Source organism: Lentinus tigrinus, assembly GCF_003813185.1.
Source record: "Lentinus tigrinus ALCF2SS1-7 unplaced genomic scaffold L226scaffold_3, whole genome shotgun sequence".
Taxonomy (NCBI): Eukaryota; Fungi; Basidiomycota; class Agaricomycetes; order Polyporales; family Polyporaceae; genus Lentinus; species Lentinus tigrinus.
In genome coordinates, this window is record NW_027137912.1 from 1246304 (window position 1) to 1273547 (window position 27244).

The window sequence follows — 27244 nt, forward strand, 5'->3', positions numbered from 1 at the left end:
CCAGGCGTCTCTTCCGAATCCACGCATCAAACTCAGCCGGCGCCAACGGTCACTAGAATCGGTTGCCACCAGGTGGCGGAGGGTGCGCACCTGGCGGCACGAACCCGCCAGGGGGTACCGGCCGTTGTTGTCCAGGGCCAGGAGGACCCGGCGGGCCAGGAGGGAATCCACGACCCATAGGTGGAGCGAAGCCTCCTGGCGGAGGAACACCGTATGGACCTGGGGGTCCCTGGGGACCGCGAGGAGGCACGCCCATCGGAGGGGGGCCGCCACGACCAGCAGGCGGATGGGGGTGACCCATTGGGCCGGGGCCGGGGCCAGGACCCGGGTGGCCCATAGGGCCAGGGCCTGGTGGATGGCCCATCGGGCCTGGAGGTGGACGCTGCATGTTGGGCGCAGTGTTCGCGCGTTGAGGGCCGCCAGGCGCACCGGGCGGTGGTGCGCCGCCTACACCTGGGTCGCGCAGCGCCACGCCGCCCTGAGGAACAGGTGGACCAGGAGGCGGTGGGTTTTTCTCTGCCGCCTTGATGATCTCATCGCTAGAGGAATGGTCAGAAGGTCAGCTAGTTGGACAGGACTGATGGTGGAAGATGGGAGGGAAGACGCACTCGAGAAGGTTCAGTGCAGCGCACAGAACGACCCATTCGACACAGTCCTCGTTACCCTCGCCGAGTGTCTGCCACACCGCCTTCTCCTCTGCTGTCTTCCCCGTGATGCTAATTCTCGTGCCACCGCCGTTGGGCCCAGGGGGGTTCTTCTGGATCTTTCCGAACTCGATGCGCTTGGGCGGGATGTTATGCCCGGCGTAGGCAAAGTAGAACATGCTCCAGAACTGCGCATTGGGGTTGGGTTTTGATATCTGGAAGAGCGGGAGATCGCCGGAGTCTGGCGAGGGAAGAGCAAGTTTGTATATGGGGGAGAGAACGCCGGTGTTTGTTATTGTCCATTTCAGGTTCCGGGAGGCCTCGCAGCGGACGACCTTGGAAGAGGACGAGGATGCATGGCCGGGATCCGACGCAGTGGCCTTGCCATTGCTACCATTCGCGCGAGGAGGGAAGAGCTTCGCGACACAGAGGTCGCCTTGCGGCGACGGCGTCAGGAGATAGTTCTCTGCATTCTAGAAGGCGAGGTGAGAGCTGTTCCATGGACTAAGTGCAGGATCGCGTACATAGTTGGTGTGCAAGTACGAGTAGAGGATATTTGTGGGTTGTCCTGGACGCGCTGCTAAGGATCTGGGCAGACGCAGTAGGAGAACGACATACCGTGGGGGGTAACTATGAGAGTGGGTAAATGATTCGGGATGGGCGGGTGGGTGGGGGAGGTATATACTGTGTAGATCGCTGCGCGCGGCGTCGGGGTGAGCGGCGTCGACGGCGAGCGAGACAAGACATACCAGCCATGCAGACGCAGTCTGAGGAGAAGATGGAGACGATGGGGGACGGACGGACTGCGGTGCTTTAAGAAGAGGTCGCGAGCGCACTCCGATCTGAGCGTTGCGGCGCGTGATCCTCGTCGCGTCACGTCATGTCACAGTGACGGTCACGGGAGGTTCGCTGCTCATCGATGCAGGCAGTGGCAAGCGACTCAGTCTCAGTCTCCCGCCTTCCCAGCATACGCCCATCCTCTCTGCCCCCGACGCCACCAACGACGACTACTTCCCCCGCCCGGTCGTCGACGCTGTCTCTCTTCCACCATGAAGAGTTTCAAGATGAAGGTCAGCCTGGTCCGTTGTTTGTGCTATCACGCACCCGCTCACGGCTCTCATTCCTCTACGCTAGCTTGGTAGGAAGAATTCTACCGATTCTACCTCCTCCAAGAACAAGGATCCGAAGGCTGCAGCCAACGCAGCTGCCGCTGCCGCCCCTCCGCCCCCGCCTCCCAATTCCGCTAAACCTCTCCCACCGCCGCAGGTTCCAGGCACGCAGTTCTCAAACGCGAGCAACCACGCGCTTTCATCAACGAATGGTTCGTCCGCCTCCGCTGCCGGTACTCGTGTCAGTGTTGCGTCCGCCGCCGCCGCCGCCGATCGCAGATATGTGACTCCGGACAGAGCTGGTGCTGCTCCTCCGATTGTCGTCGTGAGCCCAGATGCTACGGCCGAGGCCCAGGACAGGCTAGGAGGGGATACCGCCGGTGGTCCGCTCACACCCCCGCGTGCTGGTACACTCGCAAACCGTGGATTGCGTCCCGGCCCCAAGGACACTATCCCCATCTCGGGCAAGCCTCCTCGCAAACAGCGTAGCAGTCGCTTCGTCGTCAATGAGAAGGTCGAGATCGAAAGGTTGCCGGCCTTCAGCGGTTCGTTTTCTCTCACTGTTACTTAGTAGCATCATCCTTATCTTACCTTGGGCAGAAACGCCTGCCAGCGAGCGGCCTCAGTTGTTCATCAAGAAACTGCACCAATGTTCGGTCGTCTTCGACTTCAACGACGCCAACTCCGAGCTCAAGGGCAAGCAGATCAAGACCCAAACGTTGCACGAAATGTTGGAGTACATCACGACTCAGCATGGTGTGATCACGGAGAACATATACCCCGAGGTGGTGAAAATGGTACGTAGTGACCTTCCCTGCCGAGTAGCGAGTACCAATGCCTCCCAGTTTGCCACGAACCTCTTCCGCTCTATACCCCCTCCCGTCAATCCCACCGGGGACGCCTTTGATCCCGAAGAGGACGAACCTGTGCTTGAACTCGCTTGGCCGCACCTCAAGATTGTCTATGAATTCTTCCTGCGCTTCGTCGAAAGCCCCGAATTTAGCACCAACCTCGCCAAGCGCTATATCGATCAGAACTTCGTCTTGAATTTGCTCGAGCTCTTTGACTCGGAAGACCCTCGCGAGCGCGATTTCTTGAAGACCACGCTGCATCGGATATACGGGAAGTTCCTCAATCTCCGCGCTCCCATTCGCCGCAGTATCAACAACGTGTTCTTCCACTTCGTCTACGAGACGGAGCGGCACAACGGTATCGCAGAGCTGCTCGAGATCCTCGGTTCCATCATCAACGGTTTCGCGCTTCCCCTCAAGGACGAGCACAAGACCTTCCTCATGCGCGTGCTCATTCCTCTGCACAAGGTCAAGAGCCTTTCCATGTACCATCCGCAGCTGGCGTACTGTGTCGTTCAATTCCTTGAGAAGGACGCGACGCTTGCGGAGGACGTTGTCCTCGGGCTCCTCAAGTACTGGCCGAAGGTGAACTCGCCAAAGGAGGTTATGTTCCTCAGCGAGATGGAGGAGGTCTTGGATGTGATCGATCCCGCGGAGTTTACGAAGGTCCAAGAGCCGCTGTTCCAGCAGCTCGCTCGGTGCATCAACAGCCAACACTTCCAGGTTGCGGAGCGTGCGCTCATGTACTGGAACAACGAGTACATCGTCAACCTCATGAGTGACAATCTCTCCGTCATTCTTCCCATCGTCTTCCCTGCCTTGTACACCAACTCAAGATCACATTGGAACCGGTAGGTCCCTCTGGCTGTAGGCGCTACGGCTTCGCCTCATACTGTTGCAGGACGATCCACGCGCTTGTGTACAACGCCTTGAAGTTGTTCATGGAGATCAACCCCGACCTGTTCGACGAGGTTATGCAACAATACAAGCAACGTAAAATTGAGTGGGTGCCCAAGTACCTCAATAATATTCCGTATTGACCATATCGCAGTGAGCGACAACATGCTGTGGTTCGTTACGAGGAGTGGCAGAAGCTGCGCGAGAAAGCACTCGAGAACTGCCATGGCAAGCCGCCAGCAGGCTACGTTGACGTCGAGCCTACACCTCCCCCACCACCCGTGGAGGACCTCGATATCATGGACTTGTCGATCGACCTCAATGCAGTGTCGATCGATGCGGAAGTGCCGCTCAGCGAGTTGGACGAGTCAGGGATTGAGCGTGTTCCTATGGCGGACCCTGGGATGGATGTGCGTACGATTGCCATTGGGGTACGAGCGTGATCCGAGGATTGCGTGTATTGACATAAGATTCCTCCCTCCCCGTCATCGATCGATTACCTCTAGCGTCCGTTCCCTGAGGTTGGCCAGGACCACCCGTCTCCAGGCGGACTGCACTCCCGACGAAAGAGCGCACTACCCGGTACGCAGTCACCCACACGCAAGTGTCGTGCGTGCGATGCTGACACGCTCGCCGTCATATTTGCCAGTGGACCCAACAGTGTTACGAGATCTCCAGGCGCATCGGAGTCTCGACGACACTGTGGCTCCACGCGGCCAAGCTCCAGGGGACGCTTAGTTCCCTGCGTCAGCGAGACCTCTTCTTCTATTTCGCTTCGAACAGGGAAGCAGTGCTTGATCCCGCCACGCCGGACGTTGTTGTTTTCCCCCACTCTCTCCCTCATTACCACTCGCTCTACCCCACCATGCACGCATACATACATATGCCGACCAATCTCACGCACGCCCAATCATCACGTTGTCCCTCCCCTTATTACCGTCCTGTATGGCGTTCCGAGACCCCTTCGATATATCCTGTCTCTGAGCATGAGCTGCCGCGCTCATCCGCTGCGTTTACCAAGGTCTCTGCGTTTGCATCCTCACTATGTTTCGTCGTCACATTCCGCTGTCCGTCTATGGATCGTCTGGCCTGGCCTAAGTATAACCTGTCCCTGTCCTGCTATAGTACTCGATGTCTTCGCCATATTAGTATACGTCTCAACTTGTCTATGTGTACGTGCCTCTGCACCCATTGAGAGACGAGACCGAAGCCGAACCTAGTCACTCGTTGGACACTTTCTCGACACGCTGCATGAGAACTTTACGAGGTGATCGTTCACTTTGGCTTCCCCTATGATATCGGGAACGCTCCAGATGTACGAAGAATCAGAGTCTCGCACTGCTAGAAGCCTGCCTGGATGTGTATATGTGCCTAGGTATTCACGTCAACCGCGCGTCAGGGCACAAAATATTGTAGATCGGCTATTCTGAGAACTTGAATGCTTCAAATATGCTTGCACGTTTGCGAAGATCGTTATAAAACCTCTTGCGGTCGGCTCAGTCAAGCTCAAGCCCCAGACGGCCATAGCGTACTAGTAGCCTATAAACTGTTGACTCGGATACTGACTGAGAATATTGGTGCTTCTACATGTCACACCGCGACAGTCACGTGTGACGGCACGCGTTCAGCTCATGCTGAGACGCGTCGGGAGACGAACAGCGCGTCGTTCTCTTCCTCTCCCTTGTCACTACTGTCTGTGGCTTTCAAGAATTTATCGCACACGCTACTATGCAGAACAACACAGACAAGACCAGAAATCTGGCCCTCAAGAACAACAATGCAGGAATCGTAGAGACCCATTCGCACCTGCGGTATCCGTACCGCCTTAACTTGTGAGTATGACGCGTTCTTCTTTTCATCGGTCCTTACTTGAGCGCACGAAACCTGCGTTGCAGCTACGATAAGCCCCCGCTAGAAGATATCACCATTGAAGATTTCGAAACGACAGCGCTGGACCGCCTACGCGTCCTGGCAGAAATTGAGTCGTGCTTCGCGCGGAATCGGGCATTCAAGGAGATGCAGACCGTCATCCTGGACAACGTTTGCAACAAATACCTCGAGCTAAATCGGACGAGTAATACGCTCAAGCCTTTGGATGAAGAGCGGAGGAAGGATCATATTGGGCACTTCGTGCTGAGGCTTGCGTTCTGTCGCTCGTGAGTGCCTTGCTTTCCCTACCCTACTTGTGTCATATACGGGCATGGGTGATCGCAGAGTTCGGATATCGCTAAGGACTATACAGCGAGGACTTGAGGAGGAGGTTCGTCAAGGCGGAGACGACACTGTTCAAACTCCGGTTTGACGTTGAAGATACAACGGAGAAGATGAAGTTCTTGAACTCAATGAACTTTGACTGGGTCTTAGTGAGTCAAGGCTCGTGCTGTCCTTTCAACTGCCTCTGATCAAATCGGGTGTGTGTGCATTAGGCATCGCCGGAGGAAGTGCAGGAAATAGTGCCGTCCACGAGCAGCGAGCAGCCCGGAAGGTACTACAAAGTCAAGTGGACCCGAGTTCCCGACCTGGTGGAGAAGCGGAGGGTGCTCATGAAGGGCGGTATGGCATACGTACCGGCCGCGGAGCAGGCGAGCATCGTGTTTCAGGAGTTTCAGACACATCTGGAGAAGGCCCTAGAGGTAGGATGCTCAATCAATGCGTGTGTACTGGGATTCACTCGCGTATAAAGGCGACGGCGAAAGCCCTTCCGAGATTGGATGAAGACACCCGCCTCGTGCCCATATTAGACAACCTTTCCAAGGGCTTCCAGGCTGGCGTCTCGTCGGAATGGAGCGGGGCCACCGAAGGTCCTGATGGCGCGCTGAGGGCCGACATGATTGACGAAATGGCGTATAAGCACTTCCCGGCTTGCATGCGCAACTTGCACATGTGTCTCAGGCGAGACAAGCACCTGAAGCACTTTGGACGTCTACAGTACGGCTTGTTCCTGAAGGTGCGTGCCGCCTCCCTATTGAGAGGAGACGTGGGTTCACGGCCATTCTAGATCCTAGGGCTGTCAATCGACGAAGCCCTGGCCTTCTGGCGGAAGGCCTTCAGCTCGATACAGGACGACAAGTTCAACAAAGAGTATAGGTACAATATCCGTCATACGTACGGTCTCGAGGGCAAACGCGCCAACTATGCGGCAAAGAGGTGCGTCATTTTCACGTCTCTTCATCGTACACGCCCGCAGGACTGACGTCTTTCTGCGCGCGCGGCGCGCGTTGCGTCCTGCAGCTGCCAGCAAATTCTGATGTCCGACGAGCCTGGACCAGGAGACTCGCACGGTTGCCCGTACCGACACTTTTCCGCAGACAACCTGCAATCCGCATTGCTGACTATGTACGGCGAGCACGGGCTGACGTCTGCAGACATGCCCGAGATCATGAACATGGTGAAGGCGAAGCACTACCACGTGGCGTGCACACGCGTGTTCGAGATTACACATGCGCGGCAGGGCGTGAAGAAGGGCGAAGGTGTGGGCGGCGGAGAGTCCGTGACGCATCCCAACCAGTACGCCCAGCGGAGTCGAGACCTGGAGAAGAAGATGGAGGAAGGGAAGGAGGCGGATGGGGATGTGGTTATGCAGGGATAGGTTAACTCAGGCCGCGGGGGACTTCGTTCAAGAAACTTGCTGTCATCTGTTGTGTTTTTACCTGTATTTCTCTCCTGGATATGTATCGATACTTGCAGTGTCACAGTGGATTTAGAGTTGACGGTGAAATGTTCCTACTTCCCGGAAGTAATGCGTGGCCAGATAGGCTGACCCTAACCCTGGGTAGAGTATATGGCGTCGCGTGACGACATGCAACGCCTCTTGTCCTCGCAGTCAGATCTCCACTTCCCGTCCACTTAGTCCACTCCAGTCCCGCAGCTGTCCTCTGCCTACCACCCACCATCTCCCCCATCTTCTACACACCATGAGCAAGAGAAAAGTCGATGCCAAGCCAACCAACGGCCACCAGCATGGTGCTGAGGACGCGAAGATCGCTGCCCTTCACCAGTACCAAGCCACAGAAGGCCACTTCTCTCTCGTCAGGTACGCTTTCATCCAGACCAGTTAGATGTCGTGGCATGTACGCTGACTCTATGTTACAGAAATTTTCGGCTGGCAGACCTTGTAACGATTGCCAACGGAGTATGCGGCTCCTTCTCTATATTCATGTCTGCCAAATACCTCGTGACGAACGACGAAGACTACCTCTGGTCCGCACTAATATTCCCGCTCGCGGGGCTGCTCTTCGACTTCTTTGACGGCAAGGTCGCGCGGTGGCGGAATGAGTCGAGTATGCTCGGACAGGAGCTGGACAGTCTTGCCGACTTGGTGCGTCGATCCCCTTCGGCATGTGAATTTCTTGCTCAATACCTTTCTCCCGCCCTACCTCCGTTATGACCGTCCACCTCCCTTTGGACCGCACTCTAGATATCTTTTGGAGTCGCACCCGCACTACTCGCATTCGTGGTCGGTTTTCGTACATACCTCGACACGGTCGTTCTCACCGGCTTCATCTGTTGTGGTCTTGCGCGACTTGCGCGGTTCAATGCCACCGTCGCGCTCGTGCCGAAAGACGAGAAGGGCAAGGCACACTACTTCGAGGGCCTCCCCATCCCATCCTCACTTGGACTCGTCGCCCTGCTGTCGTACTGGACGAAGCAGGGGTGGATCGCCGGCAAGCAGGGCATTCCCGGAGGCACTTTCACCCTCTGGGGCAAGCCTGGAGGTGACGGCGAGATGCACACGTTTAGCATCGTCTTCGGGCTGTGGGCCGCGGCGATGGTCAGCAAAACGCTGCGTGTGCCGAAGCCGTAGAAGTCGGAGTGGGGTGAAGGACTGGCAAGGACAGGAGATCCTGAGTCAAGAGGATGGGGGTTCACGTTCGCGATGACCTTAGGTTACGGACATCTGTTATGACCTGTTGGATGACATACTCTAGTGTGTATCGAATCTAGTAGACTGGCTCAACCCGGTAGACTACTGTCAACTGGTACTCGCTTCTATGTGTGTAGTGTGGCCAAGCGTGATCGTGGGAAGGCACTTTGCACGGACGCGTCGCGACGCGGTGTAATGCGACGCGTCTTTCCTGTCCCCACTGCGACTCCGCTAGGCACTATGGCCATCACCTCGAACGACGTGCAAAAGCTGTTCCTCCAGGCCATACTATCGCGACGCATACTCTCTCAAAAACTCGCCGCCAAGATCTGGGAGAAGTGCATAGAAGCTGTCAAAGGTGCGCCTCAGCCACCGCCTCGCGCTCTTTGTCCTCCGACACTCAACCTCGCGCGCACCTGGTTTCGCTGTCTACTAGCTGCAAATGAGACGCTGGATATTGAATACCGAAATGACAGGAATTCGTGGGATGCGTTTGTGACGAAGATCAATGACGCGCTCAATCCTCTGGACCTGGAGTTCTCGCGCTTGCACGATGAGGTCAATGGGACGGAAATATATGCTGTGGCGCGTCCTACCAAACTACTCGTGGTGCTCCGCGTAGGTATGCTAAAATCCTTGACAGGTGAACCGCAAAGGTGATGAGATTGCGCAAATGGCCACCGAGTACAATGCGCTCGAGATTGCATACTTCAAGGCAGTGGTCAGTACTCGTCCTCTCCTCCTCGCCCTCGCACACACGGCGTCCTGAATATTGTTGGACAGGTTGAGCAAATCATGCTCGCGCCCAACGAGTCTTTCTGTGTTTCTTCCCTTGCCGCCCTCCGCGAGGTCAACACCCTGAAGTCAAACATGACCAAGTCACAGGCCGAGGCCACGCTCAGCAGTTTTGTGGCGAAGGGCTGGCTCGTCAAGAGCAGGTACGTCATGTAGTGCCTATCTTCTCTTGGGCGCAAGTGTACTGACTATGACCGCGTTCCTGCAGGAAGGGCCGCTTCTCTCTCTCTACTCGCACAATGCTAGAACTGCAAACGTACCTCCGCTCAACATACGAGAGCGAGATCACTGAATGCACAATATGCATGGAGGCGAGTGGTGCCTACTTGTCATTATATGCCACAGCCATAACATTAGCCACGACCACAGATCGTGACCCGAGGCATCGCGTGCTATACCCCTAATTGCCAGACGCGCATGCACACGCACTGTTTCAACAACTATCGCCGACGGAACCACCAATGCCCTGCCTGCAAGGAAGACTGGACGGCCGGCAATAACCTGAACAAACTCCGGCCGGTTGGCGAAGCGGCGTTCAAAGACGGCCAGGACCAGGGCAGGCGGCGTGTCCGGCGTAAGTCGACCGAGGAGCAAGAGGACGCGGATGCCGAGGGCGAGGAAGCGGATGAGAAGAACGACGAGGTGGAGGTGGAACCCGAGCCTTCCCAGACCCAGCCAAATGGCAAAGGCAAGGGCAAGGGTAAGGGGAAGGAGAAGATGACGCGCGACGAGAGCATGGAGGTGGATGATGATAAGGACGAGGATGGGGAGGACTCGCCACCGCCTCGGACGAGGCGCAAGTCTTCTCGACGCTGACAGCAGGCAATTCTTCCAATCCACAAGCACGCAGCATGATCACACTGAGCGGACCGTTACTCCCATTGTACATCGTCTCTATTATATTATATCTACGTATATTGGCGTATATAGCGAGCGTATATCTCAACTAGCACTTAAGCTCCCGGGTGATTCAGACCAGCTACGACTAAGAAGCCGGGTTTGAAGGAGGGGAGACGGGCGTAACGATGCCGGGCTCAATCTTTCCCTCGGACGGAGCAATTTCTAGGGCAGGCACGGTGAAACCAAAACGATCCTTGCCCCACACCTGCCGCTTCTTGGTCCTACGGCCCTCTCCGAATTCGTCGTTCCACTTCCGCAACTCTGCAAGGCTACCAAGGGATTCCGACGCAGACGGAGTGATCTCCTTTAGTGCCTGCTCGAAGTTCCGCCACGCCAACGATCGGACGTGGGAAATCTCGGCAGATGGCTCTTGGGACGTTGACGCAGCGCTGGCTGTCCCTGTCGTCGCTGTTGATGCTGGCTGCTCTCGTGCGGCGTTCTCGGGGGTAACAGAAGCTCCCCCGGTCGAACCGTGAGCCTCGAGCGGTTCGGATGAAGATTGGCTTTCCGGGCCGTCTTCAACGGGTTTAACCTCATCCGCAATGGGCGGAGTTGGCGAAGTCGCCGTCGTTTGCCGCCAGGGGACGGTAACGCGCTCTTTCACCGCGTCCAAGGCAGCGCTGACACACAGATCTATAGAGAAGCACAACGATCAGCCACCCCAAAATCCACGGGGCCAGCCGAACAGAGAGTGGTCAAAATAGGCACTCACGCTTCAGGTCGGACCCGGAGAAACTCTCCGTCTTCTTGGCCAATTGTTTCAGGTCAACATCGTCCGCAAGCGTCTCGTCGCGGAGGAGGATCTTGAGTATCTCTACAAATAACCGGGCGGTTGGATGACACCGTCAGTACCAGTAGAAAGGCCGATAAATGCGTAGACTCGTGGCAGAATGGGAAGAGAATGAACAAGGGCACATACCTTCCCGCTCCTTCTCCCCTGGCAGATCCACGAGGAGCCGGCGAGGCAGGCGGCGAAGCACAGCGTCGTCGAGGTCGAACGGCCGGTTGGTAGCGCCGATCACGATCACGTTGCTTTCTTTCGACGACTTGAGCCCATCCATCTCTTGCATGAACTCGGTGATCACACCACGGTGTGCCAGTGAGTTCCCTGACTCCCTTGAGAGTCGGGCGCCGAAGAGGGCATCAAGCTCATCAATGAACACGACGCAAGGAGACAGACGGCGGGCGAGCGAAAAGACCGCGCGGACTAGCTTCTCGCCTTCGCCGACGTACTGTACAACAATGTCCATCAGTATGACTAGGCAGCAATGGCGTAGGACTGAATTTATCGTACCATGTCCATGATGTCTGAGGGCGACACGACAAGCATCCTGCACCCGGCTTCCTTAGCAAGCGCACGCACCACCAACGTCTTACCGGTACCCGGGGGCCCGAAGAGAAGACAGCCAGTCATGCTATGTTCTTTCAAGATACCGTGTTGGAATGCCCCTGGGTGCAAAAGCGGCAAGGACACCATGGTTCGAATCGAGTCGATCGTGTGCGGCGGCAGGTGGACCTGGTTAAACGTAGTCGTTATTGACGCTGGAAAAATAATCAACTAGCGGTTAATATTCGCTCTGCACCAGCTAGACGGTAGCGGTCACCTGTGTCAACAATACAGCCCAGAAGCCGTTGCTCGTGCTCGTCGAGATCCGGGTTGCGTCTCAGCTTCTCGATAATCTCGTCGGCGTCCGCTTCGTCCTCAACCTCGGCCCGTTCCTCCTCCTCATTCTCGCGGGGAAGCTTGCCGGACGGCGGAGTGGCGAACAGGGTTTTCCACAAGTCCTGTGTGGACCTATCGGCGGCCCAAGCATCAAACACCGCAGACCACGGGACAGGCGTGGGGTCCAGCGAGCGATTGGAGGGGAGATGTGCCCCGCTAGCAGCCATTACGCTGCCCACCGCTCTATCGGCGATTCGCTGCACATTCGGCCACACTTCAACCGTGCGGCCCCAGTATTCCCAGAGCTGAGCCCGCGTCTTGTCATGTTCGCCGCCCTCGGTCGACTCTTCGACAGCATCGGGGACATCCTCGAGCTGACCGAGAACGCCGCCAACTTGCGCAACGCCCATCCGCATGACGAGCTCGTTAACCTCGCGTCGCCTGGCCATACGGCTTTCATGCTCCTGTGGGAGAGACCGTACAGTTGGGAAAATGAGGGAGGTGCGGTAGAAGCCCAGCCTGTTATCGGACCCGGGTGAACCATAACTGCGTCCAGCCAGCGCGCGAGAGAATGCAGAGCCCAGGAACGGGGATAGGCCTGAGAAACCCTCCTGGCCCAGAACGACAACATTAGGACGCCCTGTGGAGCCATCACCCTCGGTGCTTTCTTCGCTCGCCGCGAACAGGCGAGGGAGATCCTCCGCGTTGCCTCGTGCCCACCGCTTCAGGCGGCGCTGTATGCGCTTCTCTCGGGCTTTCTCACTACTGCTGTCTTCGCCGTACTCATTCTGCGATTTGAGGGCAGTCGACCCCGAGCTCCCAATGGACCGTGAGGACGTGAGGTTGTTCCCTTGCATGCTCGGGGAAGGTGCGCGAGACGCTCCTTCAGGGACCATGAATGACGGGCTGATGCCAAAGACGATTGCGGTGGGATTTGCGACCGGTGAAGTGGTCCGCGTGAGTGCACCCTGCCTGCGCTGTCGGACGGCGGCAAGTAACGCGGGGTACCAGACAGAGGACGACGGAGCGAGAGTGGGGTAGTCCTTGATGTAGATGATGCGAGGACGTCTCAGCGGGATCGGTGGAAGCTCCTCCGCAATGCCAGCTTGAGGACGAGGAGGAGATATATTGATGACCTCGTCAAAGAATGACTTAAGCTTGATCATCGGCGTACTTCTGGGCGCCGCCTCGATGCGAGTAGTCCGTCGGGGCGTGGCCGTCATGACATGCACAATTGGGGACATGAAGAACGGTTGCGGAGGCTCCTCGTCTTCTTCCTCGCCATCCCGACCATTCATGGGACGATGGGTATCTCTTGAAGACGAGGACGGGAAGTGAAGGGGATTGTGGGGAAGCTGCAGTGCAGACGCAGCTGCACAGTGGGATGGGAAAGTCAATACGCCAGTCTTGTGCACACAATCTGAGCGTACCTTTACCAAAATGCCCGCATTCGCCCGCAGCCAATTGAACCGCATCCAGCACGACGACGTCTGCGCCCATCTGACGCGCCATTTCCCGCACGGTCTCATCTAGAATACAGTCCCCGCCCTCGATCGGACAGTACAACGCAAGCGTCGGCTCAACAAGGGGACCTGTACCTGAAGAATACGTTGCACGGTGCTGCGTTTGGGGATTTAGAGCGATGTGTAGGTTATGCAGCGCCTCGTCAAATATTTCTGGGGGTGGCAGCGTCGTATTCGGTGACGAAGAGGGTGCCGTGTCGTTTGAACCATCTTCAGGTGTCCAGAGGATCTTCAGTCCGGCAGGTAGGACAGGTAGCTGAATGTTCTCCGTCTCCTTCACCGACACCGACGGGGCACGACCTCGGCGTTTCGGCTTCTCCTCTGCGTCCTCCAAAGGTGGCGGGTCTGCATTTGGTGGTGGGTCTTGCGGCGGGGGTGGAGCTGACGCAGACGCTTCTTGCGGTTCGGATATAGGCGGTTCAGACGAAATAGCACGTCTTGTGAGTCGAGGAGTGGATTGAGACGGAACACGGTCTTTCCGAGGATAGCGGAGGGCTTGAGTGGACGAGATTGGTGCACGGTGGTAATTAGGCAAGGTCTTTACCAGAGACCGTGTTCGTCGAGCAAGAAGATGAGACCGCATCCAAACAGACCAGCCAGAGAACCGCTGAGAGCGAAGTGAGAGCGACGACGTAGCAGTGCAAGTAAATGCTCTCGACTCGGTCACTCGGATCGCGTGTGGCAGAAATTCTAGACGCCCAATTACAGCGCGACAATACCCCTTTAGGCGCCCACACAAGAAACGTCGTGTGGAAGTCGTCAAATTACGTCGCCTGTATACACTATGCCAGATCTGCGTAGGAGTGTCTATGGAGGAAGATCATACGTAGCGTAGATGATAGAATTAGAGCACAGTACGTGTGACCTCCATCGCTATCACTGGTGCTTCAATAGCTCCTCTTCCCTAGCCTTCGCCCGCTCCGCCAAGTCAACGCCTACCAGGATCTTGGCCGCCTTCCACAGCTGGACAAGGTTGACGAAGTTTTTCAACGCGCAGATAGGACCACAGATGTATGCAAGGAGTTGTGGCCAGGTGAAGTCGGCAAATGCGCCCGTAATCCCGAACGACTCCGACATCGGGGTGTGTACCCACTTCATCAGGTAGAGAGCGATATAGAAGAGTTCGTTGCCTGCGCAAACAACAAAAAGTGTTCGCTATGTGAGGTTGATTGTATTAGCACAAATGGTCGTTGTTAAGTAGATGGACCTTACCGGGTTATAGTACGCTCTAAGGAGACGGCTGACGTCACTGTCAACTTGCTTGTGGCTTTTCGAGCCAGTGATGAGGGAACTATGGAACGTGTTTGCAGAGAGCAGGATTTGCATAGTGTGCTAAATCTCACCTATTCATGTGCATATAGTGGCTGCTGAAGTCGAGGGTGATGAGAAATTGGAATGCAAGAGCATACTCGGGATATGCGGATGTCAAATAGCACAACAGACAGGTTGTTGTGCAGCTTGATGGTGGGGTGTCAATGGACTCATGACACTAACATTCAAAGCAAGACTCACCGGTCAGTGACCATGTCTAAGACAGCACCAAACTTCGACGCCTGACCCAATGCCCGTGCGGCATGCCCATCGAACGCGTCCAGCAGACAGGAGATACAGTAGAGAACTGTACAATACTTGGGGTGATAGCTCATATAGTGCAGCGAGAGTGCTGCAAGAATGATACGTGAGTACCCTAGAGAAGCGAAGATGCATAAGTTCACGCAAGCGGGTGAGGAGCAGCAGACGGACCGATAAGGTTGGGCACGAAGAGGAAGACATTCTCCGAATACGTTTGTGCGGTTGCGAGGTCGACGGCGACCTTTGCGTCCACGATGTCGATAGATGGACGTCTCCTCGTCAGGACAGTAGGGCCGTTGGTGGACATGGTGAGTGTAGAGGACGGTGGACGCGCCCCACGTAGTAGGGATTTGTAGACCATTCACCCAAACAGCCGAGCGGCTCGGGGCGTGATCCGGCGCTCCAGACATGCCGTGACGCGCGTCCACGTCACAGGCCTCTTGTCACGCACCGGGACTCTCGGGAGTCGAGGTTCGCGTCGTGACCTCGGCGACCCAGACTGTGAGTCGAGCTGATCATCCTCCCTCTAATTAACATCTCAACCTCTAGCCCTTTCAAAGAACAATTTCAACTGCTCTAAACTTTGACCGACCCCGAGTCTGACTTAACTCCGAGTCCATCAGGATTCAGGTAAACCGTATGACCATCATTACGGCTCTACTGGCGCACGGCCCGATCCCTCTGGGCCGTACTGGGAACAACTGCGCGCAGGGTGCAAGCAGCATTTGGCCACAGCATGTCGTGTTCGATGGAATACCGAGCCATGTTCGTAATCGTGAAACCGAGCCTCGACGACAAGTTCTCCGGTGCATTGTCAATGATACTCCAATGTGGACCCTCAATCGCAAACGGTCACCTTCATCGTATTACACAACTCGTTCAGGGGGTTGCGCTAGCCTTTTGAAGCAGGATCGAGCGGTTGACACATGAGCGGAAAGACCGCAGAAGTGGCAAGCCCGACAGACAGGATACCATATGCCAATTACAGTGCACCTGTTTCGGTCACTATACGAGACGTCCCGGCTCGCACATGTACTTCCTCCGCAACCGCATTCCCAGGCTGCTGTGAAGATCCCCCAAGCTCTGTCATGACGTGTACAAACGGTCTGGTAGCCAAGGCCGCGTAGTCTTGGTCGCAAGGTAAGGTTGGACCTGGCAAAGGCCGCACTGTTCCGTTGACTTCGACACCGACGTGGGAGCGGACAAGAACATGAGGTGCGATATTCTAGTCTCCTGCGACGAATATGCTCAATCGAACTCGTAGCGCATGCAAAGGAATCATGTGAATGCCTCGCTGGGAGTAAGAACGCGGGGGGTCTGAAAGCCTCTTTCAGACACGGAACAAGGTCATCACGATGACCCTGGAGATGGGTGTTCGTCGAACCTTCCTAGTACTGCGCGCGGGTAGCATGGAGAATAGTAGCCAACGTGTGTTCTGTGTATGTGTCCTGTGGAAGTCTGATGGGCAAGCAACGAAGATGCAGTCATCTGGGGTTAACGCACAATCTACGACCCATCTGGGCCCCAATCTTTAGAAGCAGCCGTGACCATTCCCACAGACGTGAACATGGGAAAGGCTCCATGCGCGTAGGGAATTGGCTGTCATAGAGCCTCTTCGTGCTACCAACCTCCTCCGAGTCGTATACTTTCACTTCCTGGTATTGAACCGTTCCCGCCAAGCAAGCTGGCAGCCGGCATGGTGACTGTCGAGAACAGGTCTCGATCTTGCCGTGGACCCACATGCGATCATGGCATTTGCCGAGGAAAGCCCGACCCTCAGACGCGCAGAGCGACATTGGTCATCTCAGCTGCAAGTTCGCCAAGGTTCGCCAATTCAACTGCGGGCACATTGCCAGCTGCGGTCTTCGTACACCACATTCTTACCTGCCCACGTCGACGTGCTCGGCATTGAAACGGCGTTTGGCCTACGTACGAGGTATATGCGTTGTCTGGCGGACTGGCGCGTTCCTCCGACGTATACACGCTCATCATATTCTCCTAGCAGAACAGATTCCGTGACAGCCGCAGTTCTCTCAGCACCGTCTAGATGTCGTCAAGCGGGTGCAAACTTCCCCGAAAGGCGGTCGTTGTAGGTGCCGGACCCGTGGGATGTCTCGCCGCTATGTCCCTGGCCAGGATGGGCTGGTCGGTGGACATCTATGAGGGCCGTCCAGGTATGCCTTGTCTTCGGTTCTGTCTAGGCATTAATAATTGAATCGGATGTGTGGATCCGCGAAGATATGCGCCTTCCATCGTCCAAGGCGGCCGCCCAGCAGCGTTCTATTAATTTAGCCATTTCCGCCCGTGGCCTCGCAGCCATTCAGGCGATAGACCCAGCAGCAGCGGACCGGTTTTTGAGTACTGTCATTCCCATGCGTGGCAGGATGATACACGATGCGCAGGGGCACCAACAGAGCCAACCGTATGACCGGGACGGGCAGGTGAGCTCTCCTGTCGCTTCGCAAGGTTTATGGGAGCATTTATTCCTGCCGCTTCCGTCCGCCGCCGTGTCTGTCGCTTCCCGCACATGGCAATAGGGAATCAACTCCATTGGTCGCGCATACCTGAATGAGGATCTTCTGGGAGAAGCCCTGGCCGTCCCAGGCATCCGCGTATTTTTCCAGCACAAGGTAGTCACCGTGGACTTCGACCGCAAGACAATGAATGTGCGCGACGTCGAGGGTGGCAAGGACGTAAACGTATCATTCGATTTCTGTGTCGGCGCGGATGGGAGTTACTCGATCATCCGGCGTCAGCTGATGAGAGTCGTCCGGTGCGTCTATCCTATCGACCCCTCAATATTCCCAACTTCTCTGGAGCTTCTTATGGCCATGCTGACACGACATGAACCCCGCGCACTCCCACAGGATGGACTACCAGCAGGAGTACATCCCTCACGATTACCTGGAGCTGAAAATGCCAGCTGGTCCGCCGACGGAGCCTGGCGGTGATCCTACCTTTTTGCTCGATCCCAACCACTTGCACATATGGCCACGGCACACCTTTATGTTGATTGCGCTCCCAAATAAGGTTAAGTCCCCCGGTATTCTTGCACTTCCCTGCCCCATGGCGGACTCACGGTGTGCGCGTGTAGGACAAGACGTTCACCTGCACGGTCTTCGCGCCCACCGCGGAATTCGACCGCCTCAACTCTGATGAAGCGATCCTCCGGTGGTTCCAGGCCAATTTTCCCGACGCCCTGCCCCTCATCGGCCAAGAGGCGCTGCTGGCCGACTTCCATCGGAATCCCCGCAGTGCGCTTATGTCAATCAAGGTGCGGGTCTTTCCGTCGTGTTTCGAGTTGCGACCGGGACACTCAAGAATGTCATTAAATGTTTACCCTTGCTCCTCGGCGCCCTCTGGTGCACCACATCTCCTGGCGGGCTTGACAACCAACAGGCGAAGCCGTATCATTACAAGGACCGCGCTGTCATCCTAGGCGACTCTGCCCACGCGATGGTTCCATTCTATGGGCAGGGTCTGAACTGCGGACTAGAAGACGTCCGGGTACTGGATATTCTCCTTCGCGATGCAGGGGTCGACCCCACCGCTCAGACCCCGGATGGACAGGAAGATCCGCAACTGGCTCATGCGCTGAGCACTTACTCTGCTACTCGCCACGAGGACCTGGTTGCAGCATGCGAACTGGCGATGGACAATTAGTGCGTCTAGACTTTTTGCCAAACAGTCCTGTCCTACCGCTCCACTGACCCTCCGCGGGAATTATTTCTGTAGCGTCGAGATGAGGCACTCGGTTACTACCCTCGGATACCGCTTCCGTAAGGCACTAGATAACCTCCTCTACTCACTGAATCGGAAGCACGTCACCGCAAAGGACGTCACCGCGCCGCTTCTAGACAAGCCGTTCATAAACTCTCCCAGCGGTTGGCTCCCTCTCTACACGATGGTCACTTTCCGCCCCGACATCAGCTACTCCACGGCTCGTCGCAGGTTCTTACGGCAGTCGCAAATTCTGGAGACCACTGCGTGGCTCAGCGCGGGCGTGGCCGTAGGAATGGGGATCGCAGGCGTCACGCTGTTGCGCCGGCTATACGCTCGGGCGTGAACGTTAACGTCAACGCGGGACATGGATGCGGTGACCGACAAACAGGTCGAAACTAGTACTCTAATAGATGCCCCTTGTTCCGGCTGCCCCTCGTGGGCTGTTGTTAATTGAATGTCGTAATCGTCGCGACCGCGGGAATGTGCTCCTGGTAGCGGCGATGGCGATCTTCTCCCTGCATTGTCTATTAGATGTCCACATGGGTCCAGCCTGCTGGCGCGACATTTTGTGGGATTTTTGAGATTTATTACCGGCATCATATCAAGCAGGTGGTCGGCACGGCACGCTCATGGATCGCGGCCCGACTCGGTTGCGGGGTCGAGGGGAAGGAGGGCCCTCGGAGGCGGGAGCAAAATAGCTGGCAGCTTACGCCCACGGTGCGGCACCTTTGAGGAGAGGTCTCTGGCAGTCCTGGAATCCTAGCGAGGGCTTGTGAGTGCACCTTGTTTCGTAACGGGGGAACGCCGATGTATTGCTCGTAAGCTGCAGTGTGGGAAAGCATGAGAGACGACGAGAACAGTAGAACAGAAATTCGTAGCATAATGTCAGTGGAGCCAATATACGAGGGAGTAGATGGAGGGGTGGGATGGATATCATAGGGCAAGTTGAGCGGGTTCATGGGCGTGGGTGATTGGTATACAGTACATGGGGTGGACGGGGTGGGTTACGGAGTCGCAGGGGACGTCGGAGCGAAATACGTGAGTGGAAGGACACGAGCGAGCACAAGCACGACGACCCTAGCTGGAGTTCTTCCGTGGGCGTCCACGCTTGCGCTTGGGTGGGTCAGCGGAGGTGCTTGCCTCGCCTGCACCTGCTGTGGGCTCCGGACGTGGGTTCTTGGGAGGGCGGCCCCTCTTCTTCTTCGGGGGCGGCTCCGACGGCTCTCCGCCCTCAGCTTTGTGTTCTTCTTCCGACTTCCTCTGAAGGGATTGCGGCACAACATTAGACCGTAGGATGGAGGCTAAACAACGTTGTGGAGGGCGCACCTTTGGCGGTCTCCCCCTAGGACGCTTCGGCGGAGCAGACGAGCCCGCTTCCGCTGCAGCAGCCTCTGCAGCGATAGTCTTCTTGTTCTTGCTCCCCGGCGGGCGACCGCGCTTGCGCTTGGGCTGCGGGTCGGTCTTGGGAGCTGAGATCGCGAGATCAGGGGGCTAGGTCAGTACGGCGCTTGCGACGGATGACTGAGGAGCGGAACGGAGCTAGAGCTCACCTTCGCTGGGCTCCGCTGCAGTCTCGTCGATTTCGTCCTTGTCCTCGCTGGGGGCCCTAGAGTCCGGAGAGGCAGACATGGGGGCGGCTGGGGCTGCGGGGGAGGGAGGAATGGCCGGATGAAGGGAAGAAGGAAAACGCGACAAGGGCTGGTTTTAACGAGGAAATGGGCTGCAGGAATTCTCGCGTGCAGAACGCCCAAATGTGGGCTGTATTATTCTCGAGAAATACTCTGGGGAGAACATCCAGAAGGAAGCGTCCTCGTCGATTTCTGACCGTGTACGTAATTTACGTCTCACTGGCAGGACATTGAAAAGGTATGGCCGCCTCCGCTTCCTCGCCTGCCTATGCACCTACCGCCGCCCTCTCCCCGGTCGCCTCCGGGTGCATGGTCGTCCGCAGGCAGGCAGTCCACGACCGCCGCTGGTCCACCATGCCCCGCTGGCAGACGGCTCCTGCACGACCCAACGCTAAAGGGTCCGCGCATGCATGTGAATCGGGCTGATGAGAGTATTCGTGCAAAAATCAGATAACGCATACGTGCCCACATGAATTCCCTGTGGGCACTCTGGCAGGGGTAGCCGATCGGCTGGACGGCATCAGCTCTGCAGACGAACGATGGCCTGTGCCCCAGTACCCGGATGATGGGCGTACCTGGCAAGCGGGCGGGCAGACGAGAGACTCGGAGCGCAGAAATGTGCTAAGACTGTCTATCAGCCTCTGCTCGCACGATGCAGGCAGGAACCACCGCCCCGGTCCTCCACGTTGTTCCTTCTCCAAACAAGGCAGGCACCGTCGCGGCAGATACCCGAGCTCCGCCTTGATCCCCGACACGCGTCTATCCACTCTCGGCAACCGCAAGGTCGTGTAACACATACTCGGTACTCAACTCTTTGAAGAGAGCTCTCGGATACATGCTCCCGTGCTCCTGGAGGTCACATTCGACCACGCATGTCATCGACAGGGAACATATTATAATGCCAACTCTCTCGACTTGTAGACGCCGGCCCCGACACTTCAGCCACCCGTTGCTATTTCGTCTTGCTTTGAGCCTTGTCTTGCGGATGCATTCTTCTGGCTTTTCATACTGGCACTCCGACATTTGCAATAATTTTCCTGCGCACTCGCTCGTGTTTCATCGCTGAGGGTAGTTCTGGTAGTCCAAGCTACGAATTGATATTGTACTCTCCATTGTCTTGCGTGCGCTGCAGAACTTGGAAGGTGATTGGCGCATGTGATGTCGGGAGAAAGCCTGGCGCCAGATCCACGGGTGACGAGGTCACCAAAGCGTCGACAACGGCAGAACCCAAGTCGCCCAGGGAGAAAACTTGGCGAACATAAGGCTGACTGACTCCTCGGATGTCTTGGTGTCCAAGAGGTAGCGAAGGTAGGAGCAGACGTCGTTGGAATGCCCGACGGTCAGATCGGCCGGTACCCTTAGCCGAAGGCTTGGACTGAGCACAAGTGGAGAGCCCGGGCGCAGGGCTCAGAGGTGGACAAGGAGGTGAAGACCGGGAGCTTGGGACCGGCTAGACGGGCTCGTGGATCTCGACGTCGACGTCGGTGAAATTGTTTTCGACGAGGATTTCCCGGCATTTGGAAGCTACTACGATGCCACCATTGCCAGAGAGAGGTTCGGGCATGACGCCGATCCGAGGACGATGTACAGGAGAGGAGTCTTCCCTTGCCTTGCTTGTGAAGACGGCATCGGTGCTACTGTCTCCGTCGAGCCCAGAAGGGCATGGAGCTTGAGACACTGCCAAATTCCCTTGAGCGCATGATATCCAATGGGGCGAAGCTCCTTACGCACCTAGTGCGCCTCCGGATTCGTTGACGTCTTACAGGGAGTGATACCAGAGATAGGTCCGGGACTCCAGAATTAGACCGGTGGCAGGAGCATAGATGAAGAGCTCTTCAGCGGACGGTCTCCCGTGGCGGTGACGGTCCTGAGTTGGGCTCTACTGTCGTGCTTGTTAGCCATGGCGCATTGAATGAACTGAAGCCAGGGACTTGAGCACACGAAGACCGTAAGGAAGAGAGAACTGACTGAAGATAAGTGCGGACCACGGTGCGTAAGTACCTGGCGAAGCGGGCCAGGGTCACAGGAACCACCGCGGAGCCAAACAAGGCAGGGGAGGCTCGCGGCAGATAGCCGAGCCCCGCCCTAAAGCCCTCCGGCGTCTAAACAATTACACGCAACGTGTTACCGCGTCACTGCAGCACACTGCTCTCTCCTCCGCCCTCGCTGCCCTGCCTGCACCCTGAGTTCTATGCTGCACATCTTTTGCTAGTGCCCATGCTTGCCGCCTCTCTTCTCCCCCTCTCTCTCGCCGCCCTCGTCTCCGCACGCCTCCACCACTCCCGCATCCCCGAGGACCCGTACGCGTTCCCCAAGTATCGTGTCTCCTTCCTCAATGGCCTCCCCGTCCTCAATGAGACCGCCGAACGCTGGCTCCACGAAGGCCTCCGCGGCGGAGAGCTCGAGTTTTTAGACCAACCATGGCGCGAGTCCCACTGGGAATCCAATCCATTGAAACGCATCGAAGGAACCGATGACCGCCAAGACGCTGTCTGTTTACCCTCTCACCCTCTGCATGTCCGCCGCGAGCTAATGGTCACCTTCCGTGTAGGCAGCCTCGTCACAGGACTCCAACTACACGCTCCAGCAGATGAAGCTCGGGCCCAAGTCTTCATATCTCTGTCTCATTCCTCCGCCACCCCAGGACCCTCCCGCGGTCGACGAGCCTCCAGCCGAAGTTACTACGCCAGTACACAGTTGGTCGCTTCTTCAGCCCCTGTCTGGAACGTGCCTCTACGTAAGTCTCCCTGCGAATGAATTCAATTCACGTCGCCCATGACCCGAATTACAGCACCGGCAAGGGTGGTTCACATATTCGTACTGTCATAATTCCCATGTCCGTCAGTTCCACGAGCTGCACCACCAGCACATCCCTATCACAGGTGACGTCCGGTCCTGCACATCCGCCGATGAATTTTGCTAACCGTAATTGCACGACCCACTGCGCATCCAGGCGAGTACAAGCCAGAAGAGGATCCGGAGGTAAGCCGAACCCCGTGACCGCTCCTACCGCGCTGCAAAGCATTCTTACTTGACGTCGAAAATTCCGTGCCGCAAAGTGGGAAGCGTACACGCTCGGACGGGCTCCCCCTACGCTCGAGGCCGGAGCCGAACTGACCACCGCAGAAGCGGCTGCCGTAGCGAACCTCGAGCTCGCCCGAGGAGCCGGATCTCGCTACCTCGTTCAGCGATGGGGCGATGGCACCTATTGTGACAAGACGAGTAGGAAGCGAGAAGTTGAGATTCAGGCAGGTCCATTCCCTTCCTCTACCTGCTCACTGGTTATGCTCATCCGCCTGCCCCGCTCGTTGCGGTTACTCCTTGGACCCTTCGCCCGCTGCAGTTCCATTGCTCCATGACGATGACGGACACCATCCTCTTCGTCAAGGAAACGCAGACGTGCCACTACGTCCTGCATATCGCCACGCCCCGCCTGTGCGGCGAACCAGGGTTCAAGTCGCGCATCGACTCCGAGGAAGAACACTACATCCGCTGCCGCGAAGTTGTCAGCCCTGAGGAGTACGAGCGCGTTGACCGCTCCATACCAGCCGCCACGCAGCCCATCAAGCGTCCCCGGCCACAGAAGAAAGTCATCGCGCCTCCCCCAGTCGCCGAGCCTCCCAAGGGTGCAGGTGCAGGGGCCAAGGAAGCCGCGAAGCACCCGCACGTTGGCGCGGAGGGCCTTGCGCATTCCGACATCCTGCGTCGGGCGCTGGAGCAGCTTCTCGCGCGCGAGGAGGCGGCCGTCGTGGATCGCCACGTTGCCATCGAGCGGCTCCCGGACGGCGAGGGTGAGCTCCTGGTCGAATACATCGACCTGGACCTTCCGGAAGGTGGGGAAGGCGCAGAGCTCTTGGGCGAGTTCCTGTTCGAAGGTGGTCACCAAGACGGGCGGTTGTTCGAGATATTGCGTGCTGCCGGGTACGATCTTCACGGCGAGAAGACGGGCTCAAGCTCTGAGCGGGACGATGAAGACGCGGAGGAAGATGGCAGAGGGAAAAAGCACCGTGATGAGTTGTGACGGAGACGAGTTGTGAGCTCGTCTTGATGTTCTATCTCCCTGTATTAGCCTCGATCTCAGCAGTAATAGGACGGATATCTGGGTTTGGATCTCAATCGAGTCTCGTATATGCAGGCATGCGCTTCACGCCTGCCGCGTAGAATTTTTTTACTTGAAGATTACAATGCATGTATTGTACTCCGCTCGCGCTAGAAGTACGGCGTACGGCACTGTGGCTGAAGATTGCTGCGCACTTCTGAACCACCGGTGTCAACTCCACACCTCCGCGGAGTGTTACTTGCAGTTCCGCGGTGTGAGACAATACTCAAGCTTCAAGTCTTGCAGGGACATCGTGATAACGAACGACCCGAATGTACGAGAATATAGGTATCCCCATGGTGATACAGTTGTGGGGACCGATGTTATGTGATAACAGATAATTGGTCTATTGGAAGGTGAGAAGTTGCATTCCGAGTCATGTGTATTCAGTATTGGTACGGTACAATACTAGAGGCGATAGGAGGCTCGGGCTTCATAGTATGGAAAAGTACCTACGATACTTGCCGTTACGATAAGGGGAATGGGAAGGGAGGCGATTGAACAGGCGGGGGATCAAGTGGCCGAGGACGAGGGAATTCACCGTCTGAAGCAGCATCGACGTTAGGCTGATAGAGCGCATGTGCTTGCATGCGACGGAACAGGAAGCTGGGAATGGGAATACAAAGGTCTTGCTTATCCGTCAGAGGATGGGTACCGTCACTGTACGTCTCCCCGTCCTCCCGCCTACACCTCCGTCGATGCGACCGCAACCGTCAACGATGACTGAACTGAAGTCGCCCTGGGCTGAGAAGGCAGACTCATAGTCGGAGGGGAGGATGGTCGCAGCCAATCGTCCAACCCGTGGTGGCATCCCGCTTCATGGTTATAATGCACGGCTTGCCATGCATGCCGGTCAAGTGCGGTCGGACGTGGGTGCACCCGTTTCCTGAGCCTGAGTTCTCGACGTTCATCCTCTCGAGGTCGATCGCGTTGTCGCTGGAAATGGCTCGCGTCGATTTGTTCGACGGCCCAATTTTTTCCTGTACCCTTCGTCGCCAACGTCGACCTGAATCGGAGGAGTGAATGAGATGGCCTAGGATGAGGCTCTCGGGTGAGGCCCAGCAGTCGAGACCAACGCATTGTCACGGTCCTTGCTCTCGATATGCCTGATCTTCTCTCATACACCCACCCCCACCTGCCCTTGACCTCGATCTGCTCTTCGATCGATTCGAGGTACTCTTGGAAACGCCGCATCGCCGAACAGGCTGACGTTTGCCCCAAGGCGTAGGTTGCGCACAGAATATGGGGGACACCGAGCGTAGTGGTAAGTGGCTCTCGCGATTGCAGCGGTCCGGGGCCAGAGGAGGGAGGGGTGCCGGGAGCTTGGGGCCCGACTTGCGGATCTCGACGTCGACCGTCGTCGATGCCATTGCCAGGTGAATGCCGTGACTCGCGAGCAGCCTGGGGGCCCGACACTCGGAGACCACGACGACACCGTCATGAGGGGAAGACAAAACTGCGGGCTCGACCCCAATTCGGACACGGGAGACGGGAGACGCGAGGCGGAATGCTCCCCAGCGTTCCCAACGCGGACCGTGACGTCGATGTCAGTCCAAAACGCACCTGTATTGTATGGAGTCCAGGAGGGCCCGGGAGTGGGTGGATCCAGCTTGAACGCGAAGCCATCTTCCCAAACATCCCCTGGGCCCGGCCGGGTGGAACTCCTTTCGTATGAAGTATGGGCCTGTCGGAGCCTGCCACAGAGTGCCGGTTCGAGGGGAAGCTAAGATAATGGTAGTAGCCCTCGGCCTTTAGGGAGCCTGAGGGCCAGCGGTCGGGGGATGCCAGTGCGCCAAAGGGACGAACTCCAACGGAGGCTGATGGAAGGGGGTTCGTCGCGCATATCCTCTGCCGAACCCGTATTGATGTTGTAAGTAGGAACAGTCAAGTTACGTGGTGACGATCGCGATGCACATATGTAGCAGGAAACCTTGGAGGAAGAGACAAGAAGGTCAGTACGCATAATAAATGGCAAGGGCAAACGGACTCGGAACTCACCAAGTGAAATGGGTGTGTACCTAGCGAAGTTAGTCGTCCCATCTCGGGACAGTGCGATGCGTATGTCGGGACAGACGTCGGGACAGACAGGAGTTGTGGTTACTCACGAAAGTGGATCAAGTCGACCCTGCCGAGGGGGGCAAACCAGACCGGCGTCTAGTAGTAGCAGAAGCACCCCAACCAAACTCCAACTTCGGACGGCAAGTCTAAAAAAGAATATTCGGGAAGCAAGCACACCACATATCGTCTGCGATGTATTGCTGTGAGATGTACGCGTACAATTACACGACCGCTCTTTCTATCATAACGTGTACAGTGGGAGGATGTTCTTTTGTGTGTTCTGTTTCTCTCTCTCTCTCGCTCTTTGCGCGGCCGGCATGTTCATCGTGCGGTGAGCGCGGAAGCCCCAGATCCCGGATCATCAAGGTCGGAAGTGTAGGTAGGAAGGCAAAGGTCGAACGGGCAGGGGCGCATGGAAAGAATGGGGGGGATATGATGAAACGGGGTATGGGTTGGGGAAGGAATGAATGCGTATGTGCGCGGTGTCGGGGCGCGAAGGTGTGTGTGTGTGTGTGGGTAGAAGGAGGGAGGTCGGACGCGAGTGCGAAGACCGGTAACGACGGGGACCGCGGGAGAATAGTCCGATGTGGTGGATGGTGGATGGGCGGGACATATGCAGAAAGGCGAAAAGAAGAAGCGAAAGTGTGTAGATATAGCAAGAAGCAAGGCAGCGACATCTGTCTCTCTATGCACATGGCTAAAGTAATAGGAGGTGCGCAGATTAGCCGCACGGCGAATAATAGATATTAAAGCAAGAAAGCAGAAGGGGCAAGGGAAGGTGTGATGCGGGCGCATATATGCGCGGGAACAGAACGATGCAGATGAGGTCGCGAACGTGGGCGATGAGGCAATGGGTGGGAAGGATCGTGACGCGAGCATAGCACACCGACGTCGACGTAGCAACCGCCAGTGCGAAGA

General features: G+C 56.8%; 12 protein-coding genes across 12 annotated transcripts; 7 read left to right on the top strand and 5 right to left on the bottom strand.

Annotated features, from left to right (window-relative positions):
* Window positions 1–52: 52 nt before the first annotated feature.
* On the bottom strand, window positions 53–1400 carry L226DRAFT_566709 (uncharacterized protein; the record flags this gene model as incomplete). The annotated part of the gene is made up of 5 exons (XM_067683939.1): window positions 53–539; window positions 609–1117; window positions 1169–1212; window positions 1263–1340; window positions 1394–1400. The coding sequence occupies 5 exons, from the start codon at window positions 1398–1400 to the stop codon at window positions 53–55; spliced, it is 1125 nt and encodes a 374-aa protein (XP_067540757.1).
* Window positions 1401–1693: 293 nt separating this feature from the next.
* On the top strand, window positions 1694–4239 carry L226DRAFT_454284 (protein phosphatase PP2A0 B subunit gamma isoform; the record flags this gene model as incomplete). Its single annotated transcript, XM_067675174.1, has 8 exons — window positions 1694–1714; window positions 1779–2298; window positions 2354–2550; window positions 2599–3455; window positions 3506–3607; window positions 3656–3911; window positions 4008–4083; window positions 4151–4239. The coding sequence occupies 8 exons, from the start codon at window positions 1694–1696 to the stop codon at window positions 4237–4239; spliced, it is 2118 nt and encodes a 705-aa protein (XP_067540758.1).
* A 938-nt stretch (window positions 4240–5177) lies between these two features.
* L226DRAFT_500463 (DNA primase large subunit) lies at window positions 5178–7190 on the top strand. Its single transcript, XM_067677770.1, has 7 exons — window positions 5178–5333; window positions 5397–5657; window positions 5744–5864; window positions 5928–6134; window positions 6185–6448; window positions 6500–6648; window positions 6733–7190. Exons 1-7 carry the CDS (start codon window positions 5230–5232, stop codon window positions 7088–7090), a joined length of 1464 nt encoding a protein of 487 aa, XP_067540759.1. The 5' UTR covers window positions 5178–5229; the 3' UTR covers window positions 7091–7190.
* Window positions 7191–7325: 135 nt separating this feature from the next.
* On the top strand, window positions 7326–8500 carry L226DRAFT_478741 (CDP-diacylglycerol--serine O-phosphatidyltransferase). Its single transcript, XM_067676811.1, has 3 exons — window positions 7326–7534; window positions 7594–7819; window positions 7919–8500. Exons 1-3 carry the CDS (start codon window positions 7416–7418, stop codon window positions 8303–8305), a joined length of 732 nt encoding a protein of 243 aa, XP_067540760.1. The 5' UTR covers window positions 7326–7415; the 3' UTR covers window positions 8306–8500.
* An 89-nt stretch (window positions 8501–8589) lies between these two features.
* On the top strand, window positions 8590–9976 carry L226DRAFT_550275 (uncharacterized protein; the record flags this gene model as incomplete). The annotated part of the gene is made up of 6 exons (XM_067682741.1): window positions 8590–8723; window positions 8802–8950; window positions 9009–9086; window positions 9149–9303; window positions 9369–9471; window positions 9530–9976. The coding sequence occupies exons 1-6, from the start codon at window positions 8606–8608 to the stop codon at window positions 9974–9976; spliced, it is 1050 nt and encodes a 349-aa protein (XP_067540761.1). The 5' UTR covers window positions 8590–8605.
* Window positions 9687–13923, bottom strand: L226DRAFT_500470 (AAA-domain-containing protein). Its single transcript, XM_067677771.1, has 6 exons — window positions 13154–13923; window positions 11665–13095; window positions 11355–11602; window positions 10980–11292; window positions 10773–10874; window positions 9687–10693 (listed from the first exon to the last, which is right to left on the bottom strand). The coding sequence occupies exons 1-6, from the start codon at window positions 13827–13829 to the stop codon at window positions 10146–10148; spliced, it is 3318 nt and encodes a 1105-aa protein (XP_067540762.1). The 5' UTR covers window positions 13830–13923; the 3' UTR covers window positions 9687–10145.
* Window positions 13924–13942: 19 nt separating this feature from the next.
* Window positions 13943–15148, bottom strand: L226DRAFT_478748 (phosphatidylinositol synthase). The gene is made up of 5 exons (XM_067676812.1): window positions 14990–15148; window positions 14759–14933; window positions 14590–14703; window positions 14459–14537; window positions 13943–14401 (listed from the first exon to the last, which is right to left on the bottom strand). The coding sequence occupies exons 1-5, from the start codon at window positions 15123–15125 to the stop codon at window positions 14123–14125; spliced, it is 783 nt and encodes a 260-aa protein (XP_067540763.1). The 5' UTR covers window positions 15126–15148; the 3' UTR covers window positions 13943–14122.
* A 1477-nt stretch (window positions 15149–16625) lies between these two features.
* L226DRAFT_500476 (FAD/NAD(P)-binding domain-containing protein) lies at window positions 16626–19060 on the top strand. The gene is made up of 8 exons (XM_067677772.1): window positions 16626–16754; window positions 16824–16992; window positions 17057–17259; window positions 17356–17591; window positions 17686–17848; window positions 17913–18092; window positions 18218–18480; window positions 18554–19060. The coding sequence occupies exons 2-8, from the start codon at window positions 16866–16868 to the stop codon at window positions 18882–18884; spliced, it is 1503 nt and encodes a 500-aa protein (XP_067540764.1). The 5' UTR covers window positions 16626–16754; window positions 16824–16865; the 3' UTR covers window positions 18885–19060.
* A 341-nt stretch (window positions 19061–19401) lies between these two features.
* L226DRAFT_193346 (uncharacterized protein) lies at window positions 19402–20490 on the bottom strand. The gene is made up of 3 exons (XM_067672774.1): window positions 20092–20490; window positions 19868–20010; window positions 19402–19801 (listed from the first exon to the last, which is right to left on the bottom strand). The coding sequence occupies exons 1-3, from the start codon at window positions 20168–20170 to the stop codon at window positions 19619–19621; spliced, it is 405 nt and encodes a 134-aa protein (XP_067540765.1). The 5' UTR covers window positions 20171–20490; the 3' UTR covers window positions 19402–19618.
* A 1808-nt stretch (window positions 20491–22298) lies between these two features.
* Window positions 22299–24408, top strand: L226DRAFT_530368 (uncharacterized protein). The gene is made up of 6 exons (XM_067679844.1): window positions 22299–22659; window positions 22721–22906; window positions 22961–23051; window positions 23123–23151; window positions 23229–23417; window positions 23513–24408. Exons 1-6 carry the CDS (start codon window positions 22387–22389, stop codon window positions 24188–24190), a joined length of 1446 nt encoding a protein of 481 aa, XP_067540766.1. The 5' UTR covers window positions 22299–22386; the 3' UTR covers window positions 24191–24408.
* A 452-nt stretch (window positions 24409–24860) lies between these two features.
* Window positions 24861–25726, bottom strand: L226DRAFT_193383 (uncharacterized protein). Its single transcript, XM_067672775.1, has one exon. It carries the CDS (start codon window positions 25460–25462, stop codon window positions 24953–24955), a length of 510 nt encoding a protein of 169 aa, XP_067540767.1. The 5' UTR covers window positions 25463–25726; the 3' UTR covers window positions 24861–24952.
* A 725-nt stretch (window positions 25727–26451) lies between these two features.
* Window positions 26452–27205, top strand: L226DRAFT_193396 (uncharacterized protein). The gene has a single exon (XM_067672776.1). The coding sequence runs from the start codon at window positions 26519–26521 to the stop codon at window positions 27074–27076; it is 558 nt and encodes a 185-aa protein (XP_067540768.1). The 5' UTR covers window positions 26452–26518; the 3' UTR covers window positions 27077–27205.
* The last annotated feature ends 39 nt before the right edge of the window (window positions 27206–27244 follow it).

Bases quoted from the DNA above. Each gene is read 5' to 3' on its own strand.
- L226DRAFT_500463 (XM_067677770.1), top strand. From the start codon at position 5,230: ATGCAGAACAACACAGACAAGACCAGAAATCTGGCCCTCAAGAACAAC. The intron at 5,334-5,396 runs GTGAGTATGACG...CCTGCGTTGCAG, and splicing joins TATCCGTACCGCCTTAACTT to CTACGATAAGCCCCCGCTAG. The intron at 5,865-5,927 runs GTGAGTCAAGGC...TGTGTGCATTAG, and splicing joins TGAACTTTGACTGGGTCTTA to GCATCGCCGGAGGAAGTGCA.
- L226DRAFT_478741 (XM_067676811.1), top strand. From the start codon at position 7,416: ATGAGCAAGAGAAAAGTCGATGCCAAGCCAACCAACGGCCACCAGCAT. The intron at 7,535-7,593 runs GTACGCTTTCAT...TCTATGTTACAG, and splicing joins GGCCACTTCTCTCTCGTCAG to AAATTTTCGGCTGGCAGACC. The intron at 7,820-7,918 runs GTGCGTCGATCC...ACCGCACTCTAG, and splicing joins TGGACAGTCTTGCCGACTTG to ATATCTTTTGGAGTCGCACC.
- L226DRAFT_500470 (XM_067677771.1), bottom strand. From the start codon at position 13,829: ATGCGGTCTCATCTTCTTGCTCGACGAACACGGTCTCTGGTAAAGACC. The intron at 13,096-13,153 runs GTACGCTCAGAT...CCCACTGTGCAG, and splicing joins ATGCGGGCATTTTGGTAAAG to CTGCGTCTGCACTGCAGCTT. The intron at 10,694-10,772 runs GTGAGTGCCTAT...GCTTCTCTATAG, and splicing joins CTCCGGGTCCGACCTGAAGC to ATCTGTGTGTCAGCGCTGCC.
- L226DRAFT_478748 (XM_067676812.1), bottom strand. From the start codon at position 15,125: ATGTCCACCAACGGCCCTACTGTCCTGACGAGGAGACGTCCATCTATC. The intron at 14,704-14,758 runs GTGAGTCTTGCT...CCCACCATCAAG, and splicing joins TTAGACATGGTCACTGACCG to CTGCACAACAACCTGTCTGT. The intron at 14,402-14,458 runs GTAAGGTCCATC...AACCTCACATAG, and splicing joins TTAGAGCGTACTATAACCCG to CGAACACTTTTTGTTGTTTG.
- L226DRAFT_500476 (XM_067677772.1), top strand. From the start codon at position 16,866: ATGTCGTCAAGCGGGTGCAAACTTCCCCGAAAGGCGGTCGTTGTAGGT. The intron at 18,093-18,217 runs GTGCGGGTCTTT...GACAACCAACAG, and splicing joins GTGCGCTTATGTCAATCAAG to GCGAAGCCGTATCATTACAA. The intron at 18,481-18,553 runs GTGCGTCTAGAC...TTATTTCTGTAG, and splicing joins GAACTGGCGATGGACAATTA to CGTCGAGATGAGGCACTCGG.
- L226DRAFT_193346 (XM_067672774.1), bottom strand. From the start codon at position 20,170: ATGTCTGCCTCTCCGGACTCTAGGGCCCCCAGCGAGGACAAGGACGAA. The intron at 20,011-20,091 runs GTGAGCTCTAGC...TCGCGATCTCAG, and splicing joins TGCAGCGGAGCCCAGCGAAG to CTCCCAAGACCGACCCGCAG. The intron at 19,802-19,867 runs GTGCGCCCTCCA...CAATCCCTTCAG, and splicing joins CTAGGGGGAGACCGCCAAAG to AGGAAGTCGGAAGAAGAACA.
- L226DRAFT_530368 (XM_067679844.1), top strand. From the start codon at position 22,387: ATGCTTGCCGCCTCTCTTCTCCCCCTCTCTCTCGCCGCCCTCGTCTCC. The intron at 22,660-22,720 runs GTCTGTTTACCC...CCTTCCGTGTAG, and splicing joins CCGATGACCGCCAAGACGCT to GCAGCCTCGTCACAGGACTC. The intron at 23,418-23,512 runs GCAGGTCCATTC...CGCCCGCTGCAG, and splicing joins AGCGAGAAGTTGAGATTCAG to TTCCATTGCTCCATGACGAT.
- L226DRAFT_193383 (XM_067672775.1), bottom strand. From the start codon at position 25,462: ATGCGGCGTTTCCAAGAGTACCTCGAATCGATCGAAGAGCAGATCGAG.
- L226DRAFT_193396 (XM_067672776.1), top strand. From the start codon at position 26,519: ATGTATTGCTGTGAGATGTACGCGTACAATTACACGACCGCTCTTTCT.